The following is a 21,597-nucleotide window of genomic DNA, read 5'->3' on the forward strand; positions in this document are numbered from 1 at the left end:
CCAAAGAGACTCTAATTTTGTTGCCGTAAATATGATAACCATTCATCTTAGAAATCGATGTCCTTGCTTCTTCAATTGTAGCAAAGCGAATAAACCCAAACGAACCCCATTCGAGTTTCTTTTTTTGGGAATGAAGGCATCAATAACTTGACCATGTGAGCCAAATATGGATCCAAGTTTCTTCCAATGGATCTTCTCTGGAAGGTTTTCGATAAAAATCGTGTAACAATCCTTTCTGGACCCAGTACGAAAATCTGGTTGGCCTTCTTTCGATCGATTATAAAACCCATTTCTTCTTCTTCCCACCACTTCGGAAAATTTTGCATCGGAATACCCTTTCGAATAGATCTCCTTGGCACCACCATGATCAACATTAGCGACTGGAAGCGTTGGTGTTGCGTGAACAAAAGACAGCTTTCCGTTGCTATGTTTCGCTTCTTGTGAGCATTTCTTCAAAGGACTGGATGATAGTGGACTTTCACCCGACCTCGCCGAAAATGATCCCGAATTTTGTTGATTTTGGGTTGAAGGAGAGTGTCTGTAAGTGGTGCCGTCGGACTCAACTATCCAACCCGCCTCACGTGCCAAGGCTGCCAAAACATCGTTCTTAGCAGCATTCGGTGGAATAGAGAAGTTACCAAACTGTCTCAATCCGGCCAACAAGCGTCTGGTAAAAACTCTTCTTTGCGGTTTCCGTAACCTTGTCCTCTCCTTTTCATTCTCAATTTTACGATTGTCCTTACCGGAGTAAGATGAAGAGGCTGCACCAGCGGATCCAGATTTCTTGAGAAGACTGCCTCGTGGAACTGCATTTTCCTTCATTTTTAAATCATTAACCCGCTTATTCAACTCTGCCACTAATGCTTTAAGAGCCTTCACTTTCGCTTCTAATTCCTTGGCAGACTCCAGGGGGAAATCACCAGCTGCAACACGGCAGTCTGGTTCAAGCGGGAGATGAGAACTCCTAGTCGATGAAGGAGGAACAATAGGAGGCCTCACAGAGGAAGCAGCCACCGCACCAGCTGAGTCAAACCCTCGAAGTTGGCTGGGTTGAGACGTGGGTTGGGGTTCCATGGTGAATACTCAGCTGTACACCACTGCTCGACACAAGAGAAGACGGGATTAGGTCACGTTTAGGCACTGCGCTGGGTTGAGTGGCGGAGGCGAACTCGGACGGCTGGAGGCTTCGAAAATCTGCAGAGGACGAGTGTAGATCTGCGACTAAAGACAGCGTATTTCGCAAATGCAAGTCCAGATCTGTATTCACCGTGAGCAGACGACCATCCTAGGAAAAAGCGGCGTCAAACGGTGGTCAGAGTGTGGCGGCGGACGGCTGACGGCGGCGGCAGACGGCGGGCGGCGGCAGCGGCCAGCGGGCAACAGACGAATGAGACAACACTTTTAAATTTAAAAACACCTGGGCCCTAGAGAGAAGCGGTAACTTCTCTCACTACACTTTTTGTTTTGACGCCATACTTTGTTGTACTCAATTCTGTGCACAAGAGTAGCTTCCCCTACTCTGTGCTTTACTTTTCCTCCATTTTACTTTTCTCTTTTCTGCTTTCGAACATCCAGATTCGTTATAAGTGTTCTTTTGATTTATGGATGATGACTGAAATATCATAGTTTCTTTTAGTTAAAGGGGAAATCTGAATTTTTGTTTTCCTTTGATCAGTTGGATGCTGAGTAGTAAGATACTTTTTTCTCAAACATGTGGTGTCTTATGTTGACAGGAAACATAGTTCTTTAAGATGGGTGAAATTGTCATTGCTAATGTTGCTACCAGGTGGTGGATTAGGGATGAATCCTTCCACGGATGATATGAATTTGATTCAAGCACAAAGGCATTTGGTTAGGGACATTGGTGATGATATTGATTTGGAAATTGGACCTGGAGATGATGACCCTTCATTTGCCAACACTCCTCTCCTTGGTGGCCCATCATCACAAGAGCCCTCTGTGGAAGAGCAAGATGAAAGTAAGCAGGTGACAATGGTCTCTCAACTCCCAAATTCTGATTAAGAGGCACAACCTGCGAAAAGGAAGAAGAAGGTTGTAAAAAGATGGAGAGAGGAATGAGCTGATACATACAAGTGGGCATATGTTGACATGAAGGAAGGAACAACAAGGATATTCTGCTCTGTTTGTAAAGAATGTGGTAGAAAGCATAGAAGGAATCCGTATGGCAATGAAGGAACATGCAGATGAGTGCATTGGAAGAGCATAATAATAGTTTGCTTCACAAGGAGGCTCTTTGTCTCCAAATAGGCTCAAAGGGTAAGATCGTTGTTGATAAACGCATTTATGTAAAAGGTTAGTCAGCACAATCAGTCATATACAATCTTTGCATTAGATTGATGCCAACCATGCTAGTCATATACCATTATATTTTGCTGTTTTGGCTTCCACTCATGCAGAAGCCTTAAACTATTTTAATCTTGTTGTACCAAAGCTTTAATTATTATTATTGGCACCAAGTCAAGTTACAAGTTGAGGAAGGGGGATTACATCAATTGGTTTGAACCCTTGTCATACGGCATGCCAATGAGAGTTCTTAATCACTGTTTTTATTATTATTATTATTTTAATTGCAAGGTGGTGTTGCTATATGTAATATAGGGTCATTTGTTTAATTCGGATTAATGCAATTAACCATTGAATGAGCCTGCTGTAGTATGTAATCTGGAAGACAGCTTTCAAATGACCTTCATTAGAATACAAATTCTAGAGTTGTTTAAGTTCTAAAATAAAAAGTATTAATGGGAGTTCAATAAAAAAAATCAGTATTTTCTCTGTTTGTGCCGGACCGAAACTCTTATTACAGAAGAATGGTTTCTGTCATTACAGATTAAAAAGCTTTTTCTGACACAGAACAGCGTTTTTTGTTTGCTTAATATTATATCATTAGGCTGTTAAAGGGCTGGACAATTCTTTAATTCTCTCCCCTTCTTAATATTTTGTTAAAAGAGTAACTGCAGCATAAAGTGTAGAAAGTTATGATTTAGGAATAGAGATGACAGTGATACTCTAAATTATTGATTCATTAGAAGAGGAACACAAGCCTCCTTTAAATAGGCTGAGTAGAAGAGTTTAAATATAACTACAATTACTCCTAGATAATATTCTATCCTATTTAGAAAATAAAAAGATAGAGTTATAGTTAATCTAAACTACTAAATTAAATAAGATAGAGTTATAGGTAATCTAAACAACTAAATTAAATAATTTACTACAAAACCTCCAATATTCTACACTCCCCCTCAAGCTGAGTATATGTTGAATATTCCCAGCTTGGATGAAAAATCATATAGAACTGGTCTTGGAAGAGCTATAGTAAGGATATCGACCAATTGATGCTTTGTAGGAACGTAGTTGAGTTGAACTACTCCACTGCTGACTTTTTCCGAGATAAAATGCCTATCTATCTCCACATGTTTAGTGGGATCATGTTGGACATGATTCTTTGCAATACTAATAGCAGGTTGACTACTAGTTTGCAAATTGAACTGCTTACAACCTTCTAATTTTAGTTCAGACAACATTCTTTGTAACCACACGCCTTCACAAATTTCTAGTGCAAGAGCTCGATATTCAGCTTCTGCACTACTCCTTGAAACCACAACCTGCTTCTTACTTCTCCAAGTAACTAGATTTCTCTATACAAATGCACAATACCCACTCATTGATCCTCGGTCAGTAAGTTCACTTGCCCAGTTCGAGTCGGTGAAAACTTTAACTGACCTTTCTTCACTTTTCTTAAATTACAAGCCATGTCCTAGAATTATCTTCAAATATTGTAAAATCTTGTGTACTGCATCAAGGTGTTCTTCTTTAAGGTTATTCATGTGCTGACTAACAACACTAACCGAGAAAGCAATGTCAGGCCGTGTTAGAGATAAATAAATTAGCTTACCCACCAAACGACGATACATCTCTTTGCTCACTGGAACTCTTTTCTTTATCTTTTATGAACTTCAAGCTAGACTCCATTGGTGTCTCGGCTGGTTTACATCCAAGCATACCAGTTTCTGTCAAAAGATCAAGGATGTATTTCCTTTGACATATAACTATTCATACCTTGGATCTTACAACTTCCATTCCTAAAAAATACCTAAGATTGCAAATGTCTTTGGTTTCAAACTCCTTGACTAGAGAAATTTTTAGCCTCTTTATTTCCTCAACATCATCTCCGGTGACTATTATGTCATCCACATACGCAACCAGAATAGTTATTTTTCCATTTTCATTTACTTTAATGGATAAAGTGTGGTCGGTTTGACATTTCTTGTAACCATTTCCAATTATCACTTTGAAAAACCTGTCGAACCAAGCCCTTGGAGATTGCTTTAAACCATACAACGATTTCTGCAACTTGCACACTTTGTGAATTGTCGAGTCTTTCTTCATACTGGGAGGAATTTCCATGTACACTTCTTCACATAAGTTTCCATTCAAGAAAGCATTCTTTATGTCTGATTGATAAAGTGGCCAATCCAAATTCACAGCTAAAGATAATAAGACCCTCACTGTGTTTAGCTTCGCAACGGAGCAAAGGTCTCTTCGTAATCTATACCATAAGACTGTGTGAACCCCTTTGCCATCAACCTTACTTTAAATCTCTCAATGCTGCCATCTGAATTGTATATGACGGTGAAAACCCATTTGCATCCCATTGGTTTCTTTCGTTGAGGTAAATCTGTTAAAGTCCAAGTTCCATTCTTTTCAAGGGATCTCATCTCTTCTTCCACTGCTTTCCTTCATCTAGGATCACCTAGAACCTCTTCTATTGTCTTTGGAACTGGTGTACTATCAACACTTGTTGTGAAAGCCTTGAAAGCAGGCGTCAAATGGTTATAAGCAACATGCTTTTGTATGGGATGAGCAATACTATCAACACTTGTTGTGAAAGCCTTGAAAGTAGGCTTCAAATGGTTATAAGCAACATACTTTTGTATGGGATGAGAAGTACACTTCGTTACACCTTTCCTTTGAGCAATCGGCAAATCATCAGTAATAAAAAGAGGAACAAGATTTTCACTAGGAGAAGATGTCACACCTTCGAAATTTTCCATGGTAATTGGATTCAAGTCCAACTCTCGGCAGCTTCTAGATTGTAGAGTGGACTTCTCTCTCCTTTTGTAGACATTAAGGTCCCTTCTTTGAGGTGTTTCAGAATGCAAGGTATTGGTTTTTTGTGGAGTCATAGAAAGAATTTGTGTTTGAATAGGATAAGGATTTGGAGAAGGTTGTATAAGTGGAGGAGGAGGTTCAAAAGATAATATTGGTTAAGATGTAGGATTTAAAGGAGGTTCAATAGCTAATATCGGTTGAGATGTAAGATTAGAAGGCAAATCTGTCAAATGTTGAAGGCTGTCAAAAAACTGTACCTGAAATTCATCCGAATCTCCCCTTGAATTTCATATTTCAAGAAATAGGGTTTAGTTGTCAGAAAAGTAACATCCATACTGACATAGGTCTTTTTTGTAACAGGAGAATAGCATTTGTAACCTTTCTTAGTAGATGCATAGCCGAGAAAGATGCATTTTAGTGATCGTGGATCCAATTTAGATCTATAATTCAAATAAATATGAACGAAAGAAGTACAACCAAAAATCTTAAGAGAAAGATCACATGACAAAGGTTTGAACCAGGGAAATTTAACAAGAAGAACATCCCTTGGAGGTTCGAAAGTTAAAAACACGACTAAGAATGGCTGTCAAAAGAGACCTCATTACTTCCAAAAGATGTCTATTTTTACGTTCGACAATCCCATTCTGTTAAGGACTATTAACACATGAACTGATGTGAACAATACCCTTCTCTTTCAAGTAAGGCTCGAGAACGTTAGAGAAATATTCACTTCCATTATCGGTTTTAAGAATATGAATCTTACTTTGAAATTGATTTTCGACCATGTTGGAAAAAGCTTTAAAGAGTGCATCGGCTTCTAATTTTTCCTTCATGAGAAAAAGTCCAACTTGTTCTATTGTGATCATCTATAAACGTTATAGACAATCTGGATCCATTAACATTCTTTTACCGGAGAAGGACCCCATATATCACTATAGATGATGGAAAATGGGTGAGAAGATTTATAGATGGAGGGAGGATATGTTGTTCTGTGATGTTTGACAAATTGGCAAGTGTTACAATGGAAAAGCTTAGCCTTTTTAGTGATGAATAAAGTTAGGTATAATTTGGCAAGATAAAAGAAACTTGGATGTCCTAATTTATAATGTAATAATATAATCTCACTTGATATAATGTCGGAAGAGGGAATAGGTTGCGAAATGCAGCCGGAATAGGCTTGTCTTGTGGAGAAGGCGAACCTTGGAGAATGTCAAGTCCACCAGACAACCTAGCGTTGCCAATTGTTGTCCCAGAACCCAATACCTGAAACACACATCCATTGAGATCAAACTTTTAACAACATCCCAAGTCACGAGATAATTTATTAATAGATAACAAATTGCAAGCTAATTGTGGAACATAAAGCACATATTTTAAAACAATATCCTTATTGACCTGAATTGTTCCACTCCCTTCAATAGCTACCAAGGAACCATCAGCTGTTGTGATATTAGACTTAATTTGAAGAGTACGAAATTCTGTAAATAAATGCAGATCTCTTGTCATGTGATCAAAGGTTCCATTGTCGACAATCCAACGAGTAAAATCATTATCAACGACATTAACACCCGAAAGACGACTGTCATGTGTAGTAAAAATCTTTTGTGTACAAGGAGGAAAATCATTTATGGATATGTGTGATAGACCAACACCTAAAGTGATTTCAGAGATTTCATCGCTGGCCATCGAATCAATGATGAAAAAAATTGAAAACTAAATACGGAAAAACTTGTTCAGAATAAATCGTTTTTATTTCTGCTGAATATGACTGACTTAAATAGAGTTTACAATGTAACAACTTTACATAAGAAGATGCATAAAATTAGCAACAGAATAAAAATGATTCTATCTAATTAAAAATGATCCTATCTAATAACTAATAGAATAAAAAACTGATTCTATCTAATTAAAAATGATTCTATCTAAAAACTAATAGAATAAAAACTGATTCTATCTAATATTTAATTTAGATATTCTCAACACCCCCCTCAAGCTGGAGAATAGATATCGATCATTCCCAGCTTGGACAGAAATCCTTCGAACATCGTAGTAAACAGTCCCTTGGTGAGAACATCGGTGAGCTGCTCTGATGATGGAACAAACGGTATACAGATATCGCCATTTTCCAGCCTCTCCTTGATGAAATGTCGATCTATTTCGACATGTTTGGTCCTGTCATGCTGTATAGGGTTCTGAGCAATACTGATTGCCGATTTGTTGTCGCAATACAACTTCATCGGTTTATCTCCTTCAACCTTAAGCTCCTCCAAGATCCTCCTAAGCCATAACAACTCACATACTCCTTGCGCCATGGCTCTGAACTCGGCCTCCGCACTGCTTCTAGAGACAACTGGTTGCTTCTTGCTCCTCCAAGTAACTAAGTTGCCCCAGACAAAGGAGCAATAACCGGTAGTAGATCTTCTGTCTGTAGAACTTCCGCCCCAATCAGCATCAGTGAAGATCTCCACTCTTCGACTTCTATTCTTCAAAAACATGATTCCTTTACCAGGACTCCCTTTCAAGTAATGAAGAATCCGGTAAACAGCCTTGGAGTGTTTTTCTGAGGGACAATGCATAAACTGACTAACCAAGCTCACATCAAATACAATATCTGGTCTCGTATGAGCCAAATAAATCAGTTTCCCCACCAGCTTCTGATACCGATTCCTGTCCACAGGCTCAGCACCATCTTCTTTTTCGAGTTTTTGATTCGGATCAATAGGAGTCGCCACTGGTTTACATCCGAGTAATCCGGTCTCTTTCAAGATATCGAGGACATATTTCCTTTGCGAGATAATTATACCTTTTGAGGATCTAGCCACCTCCATTCCAAGGAAATATTTGAGTTGTCCTAGATCCTTGACTTCAAACTGGTTGGATAAGAAGTTCTTCAACGACTCCAACTCTACTGTGTCATCTCCTGTCATAACAATGTCATCTACATACACAATTAAAATAGCAATTTTACCATTATTGTGTTTGTAGAACATAGTATGATCAGACTGGGCCTGAGTGTAACCATGTTGTTTCACAGCTCTCGTGAATCTCTCGAACCAGGCTCTCGGAGACTGTTTCAATCCATAAATGGATTTCTTTAGCTTGCAGACCCTGCCATCCTTCTTCAATTCATCAAAGCCTGGAGGAACTTCCATAAACATCTATTCCTCTAGCTCACCGTTTAGGAACGCATTCTTCACATCAAACTGTCTGAGAGTCCAATCCAGATTGGCGGCTAGTGAGAGTAGGACACGTACGGTGTTTAGTTTGGCCACAGGTGCGAAGGTCTCCTCGTAGTCAAGGCCGTATGTCTGAGTGAAGCCTCGTGCTACGAGTCTTGCCTTGTATCTCTCGACCGAGCCATCTGCATGGTATTTGATGGTGAACACCCACTTGCTGCCTACAGATCGTTTCCCCTCAGGTAAAGGAGTTAGATCCCACGTGTCATTCTTCTTCAGGGCCTTTAACTCCTAAAAATCTGACTCTCTCCATCTCGGAACTTCTAGAGCTTCATGTATCGACTTAGGTAGTGCATCATCCATAATCCTGGTGGAAAAAGCTTTGAAATCTGGAGAGAGTTTATTATAAGATAAGAAATTGGATATTGGATGTTTTGTGGTACATGATCTAACACCTTTGCGCAAGGCTATGGGTTCAAAGAATTCTGTAGAAGGCTCTAAATTTGGAGAAGAAATAGGAGAAAGAGAAGTCGTACCTTGGACCATAGTCGAGTCCGATGGTTGGCATACCTTGGGGGCCGGTGGAACATTACTTGGTCGAGTCATCCGTCTAGAATAAACACGAAGTTCAGTAGGTGGTTCCAAGTTGGTTTCTACCCGAGTCTCACGAGGTTGTGAATTTATAGGTTGTGAAATCCTAGGATTAGTTACGGAAATATGAATTGGTTCCACTGAGCTATTTACAACCGATTTTGGCAAGGATGTTTGTTCCCAAAAACTCATTTCAGAGTCATTCTCCCCCGGAAGAGAGTTTTTGTCAAAAAAAGGTTGTTTTTCAAAAAACGTGACATTCATACTCACATAATACTTCCTAGATTTAGGATCAAAGCATTTATACCCTTTTTGTGTTGGTGAAAAACCTAGAAATATGCATTTATGTGCTCGGGGATCGAGTTTTCCTCTATTTTGGCCGTGTATATGAACAAAAGCAATGCAACCAAAAATTTTAGGTGTTAAATCAGTGAAAGATCTATTTTCAGGAAATATATTCTTTAGAGCTTGCAAAGGAGTAATATAATTAAGAACTTTTGTAGGCATTCGATTTATCAAATAAGACGCTGTTAAGAGTGCTTCATTCCAAAAACGATTAGGAACATTCATAGCAAACAGTAAAGCCCTAGTCACCTCTAATAAATGCCTATTTTTTCTTTCAGCAACTCCATTTTGTTGGGGAGTATCAACGTAAGAACTGTGATGAATAATTCCTTTTTGTTTCAAAAAATCACCTAAGATTGCATTAAAATATTCTCGACCATTATCGGTTCTAAGAACTTGAATATTTGCTTGAAACTGAGTATTGATCAGTGAGTGAAAATTTTTGAAAACACTTGTTGCCTCGGATTTTTCTTTTAGTAAATAAATCCACGTGACTCTAGTGTGATCATCAATGAATGTGATGAACCATCTAGATCCTGAGGCTATTTTTACTTGTGATGGGCCCCAAATATCACTATGCACAAGAGAAAAAGGTTTTGATGGCATATTCTTTAAAGATGGATAAACAGATCTATGATGTTTTGCCAATTCACAAACTTCACACTGAAAAGAAAAACCGTCCTTTTTTTTTGAAAAGATTTGGAAACAAATATTTCAAGTAATTAAAACTAGGATGGCCTAACCTATAATGCCACAACATTATTTCATTCTCACAAGACAAGGTAGTAAAGCATCTCGGTTTCTGAACTTGTTTATCTGAAGGATTGTCCGTGACCAAGTGATAGAGTCCATCAACCTCCTTAGCATTGCCAATCATCTTCCCCGAACAAGGGTCTTGAAATTCAAATCCAACAAATGTTATTGTAGCAATGCATTTGCAATCATGAATAATACGATTAACAGAGATGAGATTGCAAGAGAGCTTTGGGACATGTAGGACATTTAGTAATGTGAGAGATGGAGAAATAATGATAGAGCCTTTTCCAGCTATAGAGGTTAGGGAGCCATCAGCAATTTTTACCTTCAGATTACCAGATAAAGGAAAATAAGATGAGAATATGGAGGAATTACCGGTCATGTGATCTGTTGCCCCTGAATCTATGATCCAAGGGTTTGATTTAGAACCGGCTATGAAAGCTGTAGGATATGTACCTTTCTGGGCTAATGATGAAGAGGCAATATAAGATGATGGGTTAGGAGTGTTGGATATGAAATGAGAACTCATTAGTTGATACAATTGCTCTAGCTGTTCTTTGCTGAAGGCAGACAGTTCTGAGGTAGGTTTCGGCTCTTCAGAAGCATCTTCAGATGAGGCATGGAATCCCTTTGCATTACGAGAATTTCGATTGGCTGAAAAATTCTCGGCTGGCTTCCCGTGTAGCTTCCAACACTTGGCTTTAGTGTGTCCCGGCTTGTTGCAGTGCTCGCAGATTGGCCGATCTCTGTCGTTCCGACGATCGTTGCGACGTGGTGGCTGACCCGAGAACAAGGCAGAAGACTCGGTGGGATTTGGTGAGTGGCCTCCAAGCATGACTGTCCGCCGGCTCTCCTCTCGTCTGACTTCGGAGAAGACTTCTCTTGTGCTTGGTAGTGGTTCACGACCAAGAATGCGCCCTCTGACTTCATCCAATTCCTTGTTAAGGCCGACAAGGAATTCGAAGACGCGTTCTTTTTCCACCATCTTCTGGAATAGAGCCCTGTCCTTAGCACAACTCCATTCGTAGTCGCTGAACATGTCAACCTTTTGCCACAAGGTCTTGAGTTCAGTGTAGTATTGAGTGACAGTTTTTCTCCTTGTTTTAGCCTCCATAACCGAGTTTTTAGTTCAAACCATTGTCCTGCGTTCCCGAGATCAGAATAGGTCTCGTTCACAGCATTCCAAATGTCATGAGCAGTAGGTAGGAAGAGATAAGTTCTCCCTACACTCGGATCCATGGAATTTATGAGCCAAGACATAATCATCGAGTTTTCTGCCTCCCATCTTTCAGATTCTTCATCTTCTTCGACAGGTTTCGTAGTGGTACCTGAGAGATAGCCGAATTTTCCACGGCCACGAATAAACAGTTTCACAGATTGTGACCACTGTAAGAAATTATTTCCATTCAACTTGTGAGAAGTGATGGATATGTTTTGGAAGGATTCAGTGTTTAGGGTGATTGAAGGTGAGCGAGTAGAACTCATAGAGTCGATACCAGAGGTATCATCGTAGGGTTTGGCCATTTTGGCTCTGACACCATAAAGACGGAAAAACTTGTTCCGAATAAATCGTTTTTATTTCTGTTGAATATGACCGACTTAAATAGAGTTTACAATGTAACAACTTTACATAAAAAGATGCATAAAATTAGCAACAGAATAAAAATGATTCTATCTAATTAAAAATGATCCTATCTAATAACTAATAGAATAAAAAACTGATTCTATCTAATTAAAAATGATCCTATCTAATAACTAATATAATAAAAACTGATTCTATCTAATATTTAATTTAGATATTCTCGACAAAAACCTAGACTAATACCATGTAGAAAGTAATGATTTAGGAATAAAGATGAAAATGATACTCTAAATTTATTGATTCATTAGAAGAGAAATACAAGCCTCCTTTAAATAGGCTGAGTAGAAGAGTTTAAATATAACTACAAGTACTCCTAGATAATATATTATCTTATTTAGAAAATAAAAAGATAGAGTTATAGTTAATTTAAACTTGAATCATTTTCGTTTGGCATGACGCGTGGTTAGATGGCGTGCCTCTGAAAAATCGATTTCCAAGATTGTTTGTCCTTTCGACTAACAAAGAAGGGAGAATTGCTGACTTTAGGATAAAGAGCTCTTCTGGGTGGTGTTGGGATATTCATCAGAGGAGGAACTTGGCAGATTGAGAGATGGAGCTGTTGCTTCAATTGTACACGTTTTAGGCAATTTTCAATCCTCGGAGTTCATTGATGATAGTTATGTTTGGTTTGGACAGGGTGATGGTTGTTTCTCGGTGAAATCGTGTACGAGGCTAATGTTGGATCGGTATGAAGTTAACCCTTTATGGTCAAAATATGTGTGGCTTGGATTTCCCCTCCTCGAGTGGAGTCCTTCATGTGGCAGGTGGTTTTACAAAAAGGTGACAGTCAAAGACGAGTTAGTTAAGCATGGTGTATTGGGGAATGAGGATCAATAGTGTCCATTGTGTGGAGGTAATATGGAATATGTTAATCATCTTTTTGTTTCATGTACTGTCTCTTGGGGTCTTTGGACGAGTTTCATGAGGTTGTGGAACATCTCTTTCACTGTCCCCGAAAGCCAGGCTGATCTACTCTTAGCTTGGTTTGGTCCCGAAGTCAGACATATGGACCTTTATCCTTGGAGCTATATTGTGGTCGGTTTGAAAGCAAAAAAAACGAAATTGTTTTTAATAATGGGAATCTCGATCGACTTCAGCTTTTTTCTTGGTAAGATACAGAGTGGCAACATGGTTTTCTTCAAAGGTTCAGAATCATTCGGGTTTTTTTTATTTTAGTGGGCGATCTTACGTTAGCAGATTCCTACCAAAGCTCAATTAAGGTTAATTCTGTTCGTGAAGGTTGGCGTCCTCCTCCGCCAGGTTTTTTTAAAGTTAATGTGGATGGTGCTATGGATAGTTTTTGGCAGAAGGGTAGCATAGGTGGTTTGCTTTGGGACGAGAAGGGTGTCACGCTGGATTCGTTTTCTGAGAAAGTTGGATCGGGTCCTCCAATTTTGGCAGAACTGTTGGCTATTAAGAGGGGTCTACATCTATTTTTGGATTCGGAGTGGGCATCAAGGGGAAGGCTAATTTTAGAATCTGATTGTTTAGTTGTTTTAGATTGGATTAGTAATCCAACTTCTTGTACTCCTTTGTTTAAAACATTGCTATTGTTGTGTTAAATAGGGGGTGGTCATTAGGCATATTAAGAGAGGTGCAAATTACAAGGCAGATGAGCTTGCCAAATTGGGAATTAGTTAGGTTAGACGAGGGGGTATAATGTAGGGAATGGTTAGGAGTTATGTATTGGGTTGTTTTCTTGTTCGGTGGTAGATGATGTATGGTTGTACTTGGTCTTATGTACTTTTGTTGTATGGCTTTTAGTAATAAAATTTACGACACTTTTTTACTCCATCCAATGTCTACTGAGCTACCTTTGTAGCATGGCGGTTATGAAGGAGGTTTTTAACGAGACCATCTTTTCTATAAAAAAAAGATAAGTTATAGTTAATCTAAACTACTAAATTAAATAATTTACTGCAAAATCTCCAATATTCTACATAAAGCATAATAAAAATGATGCATCTTTAACGGTGAAAATTTCAGAATGAACATTAGAATTTTTAACTACTACACCATTTTTCATGAATTAAATACCTCTTCTATAAATTTTTTGCTTTGAATGATTGTTTTAATTATGTGTTGCTAGCGTGCAAATGATTTAACACTGATGCTTTTTGTTTCTTTTTCCCTCTTACAAAAGGATTAATTGTCTAACCCTTAAATTCATTTTGTATATTCCTTGGGAAAAATTTCCACAGTTGAAGCTCTTATGTCCAAAACAACTGGATCAATTATTGAAGCTGCACGAAAAAGGGACCCTCATGAGGTTGAGTTCATACAATCTGTCCAAGAAACTGTTCATGCTTTAGAGAGGGTGATTGCAAAAAAATCCCAGTGAGTTTTCTCAAAGAGTTTAAGTTATATATGATTTGCTCTTCATTATTTGAAGTGAAGAGTCATTCAAATGTACATTGAGTCTCATTTTTTTTTTTGATAGGAATTGAAGGCCTCGTTAAAAATTCCCTTCATGATTAAAAAACTCAAAATGAGTTCCTTTATCAGAGGAAGAAGGAAAAGAATGCCTTATACTTCATTAATAAGAAACATAAGATTACAACAACAATAAAAGACCTTTACAAACAAGCGTTATAACCCAAAATAAAATACCCCTACATTGATTCTCATCTTGCTCCATTTTACTTCAGTTACATCAGCATCATGGAGCGCTTGTTAGAACTGGACCGAATGATTATTTTTCGAGTTCCATGGGTGGATGATAGAGGTGAAACACATGTCAATCGTGGCTTCAGGGTGCACTTTAACCAGGCATTGGGTCCATGTATGGGTGGTATTCGGTTTCATCCAAAAATGAACTTAAGTGTTGCCAAGTTTCTCGGTTTTGAACAGGTACTTTCTGAGCTTTCCATTTCATGTTAATTTACTCATTCTTAACTCAGTTCCATACAGCTTAGTTTTCTCAACCTTTACCTTTAAGTGCATCTTAGGTAACTGTTGCTTATGGAAACTCAATTTGTTGGTTAGGCTTAGGCCAACTCCTGAACATATATCAGCCGAAGATAAATAGAGGCATGAATCTATTTGATTGATAATAAAAGGAACTACTTATTCAGAATGATAGTAATGATAAAATGGGTAATTATAAATTTATTTGGCTTTTAAAAATCTCGTAATAAATAGGGATTTTTTTTATTTCCCCTGTTTGCAGACATTAAAGAATGCTTTATCACCTTACAAACTAGGAGGGGCAGCAGGTGGAAGTGATTTTGATCCCAAGGGAAAAGTGATAATGAGGCGAGGTCCTTTATCATATTTTTATTAGTCTCTTTAATAAGAACCTTCTTAGAAACACTGGCAATTCCTCTTACAGTTGTTTATGAAACCCACGCTGGCAGATCATGCGGTTTTGTCAAAGTTTCATTAATGAGATATATCGTTATTTTGGTACGGACAAGGTGAGTGAGTCCGATCCTGCTCTTATCTTAAATTTGCTTGTAAGTTGTAATAATGTGTAGGTCTGCATATCTGATTATCCATTTGTATATTTTCAGGACCTTCCATAAGAGGAAATGGGATTTGCTATTCGAGAAATGGGATACCTATTTGGACAATACAGACTTCTAGCTGGTAATTTTCAGGTATTTTGAACACATAAACTTCCATTTTAGTCTTCTTCAGTTCTTATGATGGGCTAATAAACTTCATATGATTCTGGAAATATTCAGTTCGTGCTGTATGTTATAGTGGTTGCAGCCTAATGTCATTGAATGATTTCCTTTATATATTTAGTTTGATGAGTTGTTAGAGCAATGGAAGCTTTAGGTTATTTAATGAGAATTCAATGTTGAATAAATCCGTGAAGTGTTCTTTATGTCTTTATTTAATTCCTTACTTATGCAGGGAAGTTTTACAGGGCCAAGGATATTTTGGTCAGGCTCTAGTCTTCGAACTGAAGCAACTGCTTATGGGCTGGTAACTAATTTCTCATCTCTGTCTCTGCTCAATTAATAATCAATACTATTTAAGTATAGATAGGTAGTTAAATATCAGGGTGAATGCGTGGATACCTCACTTTGCACCTTTTTACACACGAAAGATTCTTATGCTACTTCATTGTTGCAATACATCTTTAAGATAGGTGCTGTGTTTTCCATGTACATATCTCATTCTAATAGCTTGGAACTTGATTAAGTGACATGTTTCTGCAGGTTTTCTTTGCCCGACTCATTCTTGCGGAGTTGAATAAAGATATCAAAGCACTGAGGCTGCTTTTGATGCTTATTATTAGCCATACTCAATGAACAAACTTAAAAAGAAGGTTGTTATCATTTACTAAATAGTTTACAACCTTTATAGAGTAGTCTAAGTGTAAATAAGGGAACAATCCCTAAAAATCAGTAACTCCTTAGAATTAGAGACTAAGATTAGATCCTACTATACAAGGAAACTCCTAGGAATAAGGTAAGTAATCTATCCTTAATTTTAGGAATTCCAACACTCCCCCTCAAGATGGAGTGTAGATATTTATCAAACCCAACTTGCCAATAATTTCTTTAAACATGTTTCTGCTCAAGCTTTTGGTCAACAAGTCTGCAACTTGTTGTCTCGTAGGTATGTAGGTAACACAAATCTCTCTCGAGTTAATTTTTTCTTTGATGAAGTGGATCAATTTCCACATGTTTGGTGCGATCATGATGAACAGGATTATGTGCTATGCTGACAGCTGCCTGGTTGTCACAATGCATTTTTATAGGTCTTGTATAGGACACTTTTAGTTCTCCCAGTAGTTGTTGTATCTAGATTCCTTTGCATATACCATGAGATAGTGCTCGATACTCTACCTCTGCACTGCTGCGTGCTACAACAGACTGTTTTTTACTTCTCCATGTTACGAGATTACCCCAAACGTAGCTATAGTAACTACTTGTAGAACGTCTGTCGTTAACAGCACCTGCCCAGTTTGCATCAGTATATACTTCTACACTTCGGTTGACAGTTTTCTTGAAGTGCAGGCCTTTACCCGGAGTCCCCTTGAGATACCTTAATATCTTGTACGCAGCTTCCAGATGTTTCTCCCTTGGAGCGTGCATGAACTGGCTGATAACACTCACATCGAAAGCTATGTCTGGACGAGTGTGAGATAGGTAGATAAGTCTCCCTACTAGTCGTTGATATCTCCCCTTATCGATATCTTCTCCATCCTGATCAGTCCCTAATTTAAGATTGAATTCCATAGGAGTTTCAGCTGGTTTGCAGCCCATCAAACCAACTTCTAAAAGCAGATCGAGAACATGCTTTCTTTGGGAGATGGAAATACCTGCCTTAGACCTTGCTACCTCCATTCCAAGAAAGTATCTAAGATTCCCCAAGTCCTTAAGTTTGAATTCAGTACTTAGAAACTCTTTTAGGATTTTAATTTCGCTTGAATCATCCTCTGTTAATTTTATATCGTCCTCATAGAAAATGAGAATGCAACATTTTTCACTTTTCGAGTGTTTGTAGAACATGGTGTGGTCAGTCTGTCCTTGAATATAGTTTCTACTAGTCATAGCTTTGGCAAATCGGTTGAACCCGCCCTTGGAGATTGCTTTAGCCCATATAAGGACTTCTTAGCTTATACACTTAGTCCTTGTTCTCTTCAAACCCGGGTGGGAAGTCCATGTACAATTCCTCATTTATTCCCCATTGAGGAAAGCGTTTTTTACGTCCAATTGGGTTAAAGGTCAATCCAAGTTGACAACAAGGGATAGGATAACTCGAATGGTGTTTAGCTTGGCAACTGGTGCAAACGTCTCGTCGTAGTCAAGGCCATAGGTTTGAGTAAAGCTCTTAGCCACAAGCCGAGCCTTGTATCAGTCGATACAATCATCGGGTTTAAATTTTGTAGTGAAGACCCACTTGCATCCTACAATCTTCTTACCACTTGGTAAATCCGACACTTCCCACATTTCATTGTCTTTGAGAGCCTTTATTTCTTCCATCACAGCTTGCCTCCACTCGGTTGATTTAAGAGCTTCTTCTATGTTTTTCAGGACTTCTACAGTATCAATATTATACACAAAGGCTTTATAAGACTTAGATAAGTTTCCATAGGACACAAACCAAGAAATAGGGTGTTGAGTGTAGCTCCTTGTTCCCTATCGAACAACAATTGGAAGATAGATGGATGGTGATGGAGGTGAGACTTCTGTTTCAGAACAATCCTCGGTTGGGGATGAAATTGGCACTGCTGTTTCAGTTTCAGGGGGGATGAAATTGGCACTGCTGTTTCAATTTCAGGGGGATGAAATTGGCACTACTGTTTCAGTTTCAGGGGGATGAAATTGGCACTGCTGTTTCAGTTTCAGGAGGATGAAGTCGTCGAGAGTATACCTGAAGTTCTGGAGCCTATTCTTGCTACCTTCCTGGATCATGCTGCTGTTGTTCTTCGGTGGTGTGATTGATTCGCTAATTTCTTGTTGTTGCACATGAGAAATAGTCCCTAAATATGGAATTACAATAGCTGTTGGGTTGTTAGGTTTGTTTGTGATAGTAGAGGTAGGATCATGAGGTATAATGAGAAGGGTATTAAGGGTCTCATCTTCATTGAGTCTCCCTTTGAAGATGAGATGCTGCAAAGTATGTCTCATACTAAAAAAATGTGACATCTTGAGAGACAAACATTCAGTGTAAGGTTGGTGAGTAACACTTATAGCCTTTTTATGTGGGGAATAGCCAATGAAGACACCTGTGTGGGCTCGAGGATCAAGTTTGGATTGATTGGGTTGATGATTGTGGACAAATGTTTTGCAACCGAATATTTTTGTTGGTAGGTTTGGAACACGAAATAAGGGAAAGACCTTTTGAAGTATATGTAGAGGTGTTTGAAAATTTAGTACCTTTGATGATAGACGGTTTATGAGGTAGCAAGTAGTGAGGACAACCTCTTCCCACAAGTATTTTGGGACACCCATGGTGAAAATTAGGGCTCGAGCCACAGCAAGGAGATGTCGGTTTTTTCTTTCGGATATCCCGTTTTGTTGAGGTGTGTCGGGGTAAGAACTTTGATGCATGATGCCTTGGTCAGAAAGGTAAGGGCTTAGGAAAGAGTTGAAATATTCTCTAACATTGTCAATTCGGAGTTTATGTATGGTATAATTAAATTAGGTTCGAACCATTGAGTGAAAGTTTTGGAAGATTTTGGGTGTTTCAGATTTTTCTTTGAAGAGGTATACCCAACAAACCCTAGTGTGGTCATTAATGAAAGTTATAAACCATCTAGCCCCCGTAACATTCTTTACACGGTCGAATCCTCATAGATCACTGTGTATTAACGAGAAAGGTTGAGACTGGACATAAGGATTTAACGGGTATGGTACACGGGTGTGTTTGGGTAATTGGCAAATTTTACATTTCAAGGAGTTCACACTTTATTGCAAAATAACAAAGGAAGCTGTTTCTTCAAATACAAAAAGTTTGAATGTCTTAGTCTACGATGCCATAACATAATTGTATCCTCTTTTGAAGTAGATAGAGCCAATCCTTCTTGTGTGCTGTCTTTATTCCAAACATAGAGTTCATCATAAACTTTAGCAGTGCCAATCATCCTCCCCGATTTTTGTTCCTGTACCACACAACCAATTGTAGAAAATTCAGCAAGAACATTTTCATCATTGGTAAGTTTACTGATTAATAGTAAATTATAGGACAATTTTGGGACATGTAGGACTTAATAGGGAGAAATTTTATACTAATTTTACTCTTCCAATTCCAACCACCAGTGAGTAGGATCCATCAGCTATGCGGATTCGGGATTGGTCATGACAAGGTTTATAAGTGTGAAACAAAGTGGGGTTACCTGTCATGTGATAAGAGGCACCCAAATCGAGTATCCGGGAGGATTTGTTAGGTTCAAGGAATATGTTGAGGGCAGTACCTTGGGTGGCTAGAGAACCACTAGCCGTAGAAGTACCAAGCAACTTATGGAGTGTCTCAAGTTGGGTTTTGGTTAGGCGAACGTCGAGAGCATCATCAGCAGCAGTGGAGGTATTTGTAATACCCCAAATATCAGGTTAGTGACTATATTTAAAAAAGATTTAAAATTTTGGAGGATTAAATTGATTAAAAGGGTAAAGTATAATAAATGGTTTAGAAATTGTGTTTGAGACCAATTAGTAAAAATGAAAGAATGAAAGAGCATTTTGGTCCTTTAGAGGGAAATGGATTTAAAATTTATTATATTAGGGAGAAAAAGGGAGAAAAAGGGGAAAAGTTGAGAAAAAAGCTAAGTTCTCTTCTTCTTCTCTTTGCTCGTCTCGTGCTCTCCTCCATAGCCAAAGGTAAGACTTCATCTAGCTAGTTTTTCCTTTCGTCTTTGGTTTGTTCTTGAAACCTTAAGTGATGTGGAAGCTTAAGGAAGGTTTAAAGAGGATTAAAACTAAGAGATAGATGATTTATTTGAGAATGAAGAAAATGGGTTTTTGAGGGATATGTTGAAATATGAGTTTTTATTGAGGATTACAAGTAAATTTGACTTGTCAAAGAAGTAAATAAGAGATTAGAAGCATTGTATGTGATTAAAAACATCTATGAAAAAGTAGTGTGATTCTTGGTTTGGAGTGTTCTTTAGAGAATTTGGATGTTATAGGAAGATTAATGAAAGAAAGTTAGTAGGGTTAAGTAATGATGAGTTTAATAGTATTGTTGGAGTAAAATTAAGAAATTTAAACGAAATTTGGGTAAAAATCGAGCTAAAAAATGGAAATCTTGGTAAGGGGGTACTGGAAGAACATATTGATACTATAGGTTTAAATTTGGGGAAATAAGATGAACATTATCGGTACTGATGCAATTAGTATCGATATTGTTGTGGGTATCGATACTAATAGGAAGGTATCAATACCATGGATTCCAGAATGCAGAAATGGTATCGATACTGAAATGAGTATTGGTACCATAGTATAGAAATATCGATTCCATAGTAGAGGTACCGATACTATTGAGTTTGGAAATTTTTGATAGGGTGAATTTTTAATAGAAATTGAATATAATAGTACTTTTGAGTATTATTAAAGTATAAATGTTAGAGAATATACTAACATTTGTATATTTGTATGGTATGTGTAATAATGGATGCTTATGTAGATCGTAATCAAGCTCCAGAGTCAAGCAAACAAAAAGGCAAAGATAAAGTTGTCGAGTAGTCGGACATCATTACAGCATACTAGTGAGGCATATCAGGTGAGCGCATTTATTATGTACATTAAGAGTTATAGATGCATGTGGTAAAATGCATATGTTGTATTGTTATATCAGTATTATGTGTACCATCGGCACCAAGTGTGCAACTCACGGAATTCATAATAAGTCTATGAACGACTGTATTGGCACTAAGTGTGCAACTCACGGAATTCATAATAAGTTTATGAACGACCGTATCCGCACTAAGAGTGCAACCCACGGAATTCATAATAAGTTTATGAACGATTGTATCGGCACTAAGTGTGCAACACACGGAATTCATAATAAGTTTATGAACGACCGTATTGGCACTACGTGTGCACCCCAAAGAACTTATAATGATTTGAAAACAATAAATTCGAATTTGATAGTTATGATATAGTGACACATCGATTTCACCTCATTAGTGTTATTGCCTCACTAAGTAAATACTTAACGTGTGTTTATTTCACGCGTAGTTTTAGCGAGAAGAGTAAGGAGTGCATCTGACATTTGCCATTCAAGGGTCGCCTCATCATTAACTGTATGACAACTATGTCCACTTTTAATGTTGTTAGCTGGCTTGTAATAGATTTATTATAATGCTCTGAAAAGTATTTTGAACTATGATGATGTTAATTTTTTTTAAAGATGTTCGAACTTCTAAGATCTATTTACATATTATAAGTAAATGTTTGTTTTAATTTATTAACTCAAAAACGTTTTATGATTGGAAACAAAAAAAAATACTGGTTTTCTTCAAAGTGAAAAGTTTTAAAAGTGATGTAACATCTATAA

General features: G+C 37.9%; 2 protein-coding genes across 3 annotated transcripts in view; one reads left to right on the top strand and one right to left on the bottom strand.

Moving 5' to 3' along the window:
- Nucleotides 1-15,844, top strand: part of LOC120203134 (NADP-specific glutamate dehydrogenase-like) — a 29,673-nt gene extending 13,829 nt beyond the window's left edge. Inside the window, exons 3-10 of one of the 2 annotated variants that reach the window (XM_039203482.1) lie at nucleotides 2,024-2,313; nucleotides 13,842-13,977; nucleotides 14,289-14,490; nucleotides 14,810-14,895; nucleotides 14,997-15,056; nucleotides 15,153-15,239; nucleotides 15,502-15,573; nucleotides 15,810-15,844. In XM_039203482.1, the coding sequence (XP_039059413.1) occupies nucleotides 2,199-2,313; nucleotides 13,842-13,977; nucleotides 14,289-14,490; nucleotides 14,810-14,895; nucleotides 14,997-15,056; nucleotides 15,153-15,225 (672 nt within the window). In that variant the 5' untranslated portion in view covers nucleotides 2,024-2,198 and the 3' untranslated portion in view covers nucleotides 15,226-15,239; nucleotides 15,502-15,573; nucleotides 15,810-15,844. Of the gene's footprint in view, nucleotides 1-1,733; nucleotides 2,314-13,841; nucleotides 13,978-14,288; nucleotides 14,491-14,809; nucleotides 14,896-14,996; nucleotides 15,057-15,152; nucleotides 15,240-15,501; nucleotides 15,574-15,809 lie in introns of both variants that reach the window. The other variant, XM_039203483.1, reaches the window with a different exon arrangement.
- Nucleotides 15,845-16,397: 553 nt separating this feature from the next.
- LOC120203138 (uncharacterized mitochondrial protein AtMg00810-like) lies at nucleotides 16,398-17,150 on the bottom strand. The gene has a single exon (XM_039203490.1). It carries the CDS (start codon nucleotides 17,148-17,150, stop codon nucleotides 16,398-16,400), a length of 753 nt encoding a protein of 250 aa, XP_039059421.1.
- Between the last annotated feature and the right edge of the window lie 4,447 nt (nucleotides 17,151-21,597).

The sequence above is a fragment of the Hibiscus syriacus genome, unplaced genomic scaffold, assembly GCF_006381635.1.
Source record: "Hibiscus syriacus cultivar Baekdansim isolate YM2019G1 unplaced genomic scaffold, ASM638163v2 tig00009054_pilon, whole genome shotgun sequence".
In the NCBI taxonomy this organism is placed as follows: Eukaryota; Viridiplantae; Streptophyta; class Magnoliopsida; order Malvales; family Malvaceae; genus Hibiscus; species Hibiscus syriacus.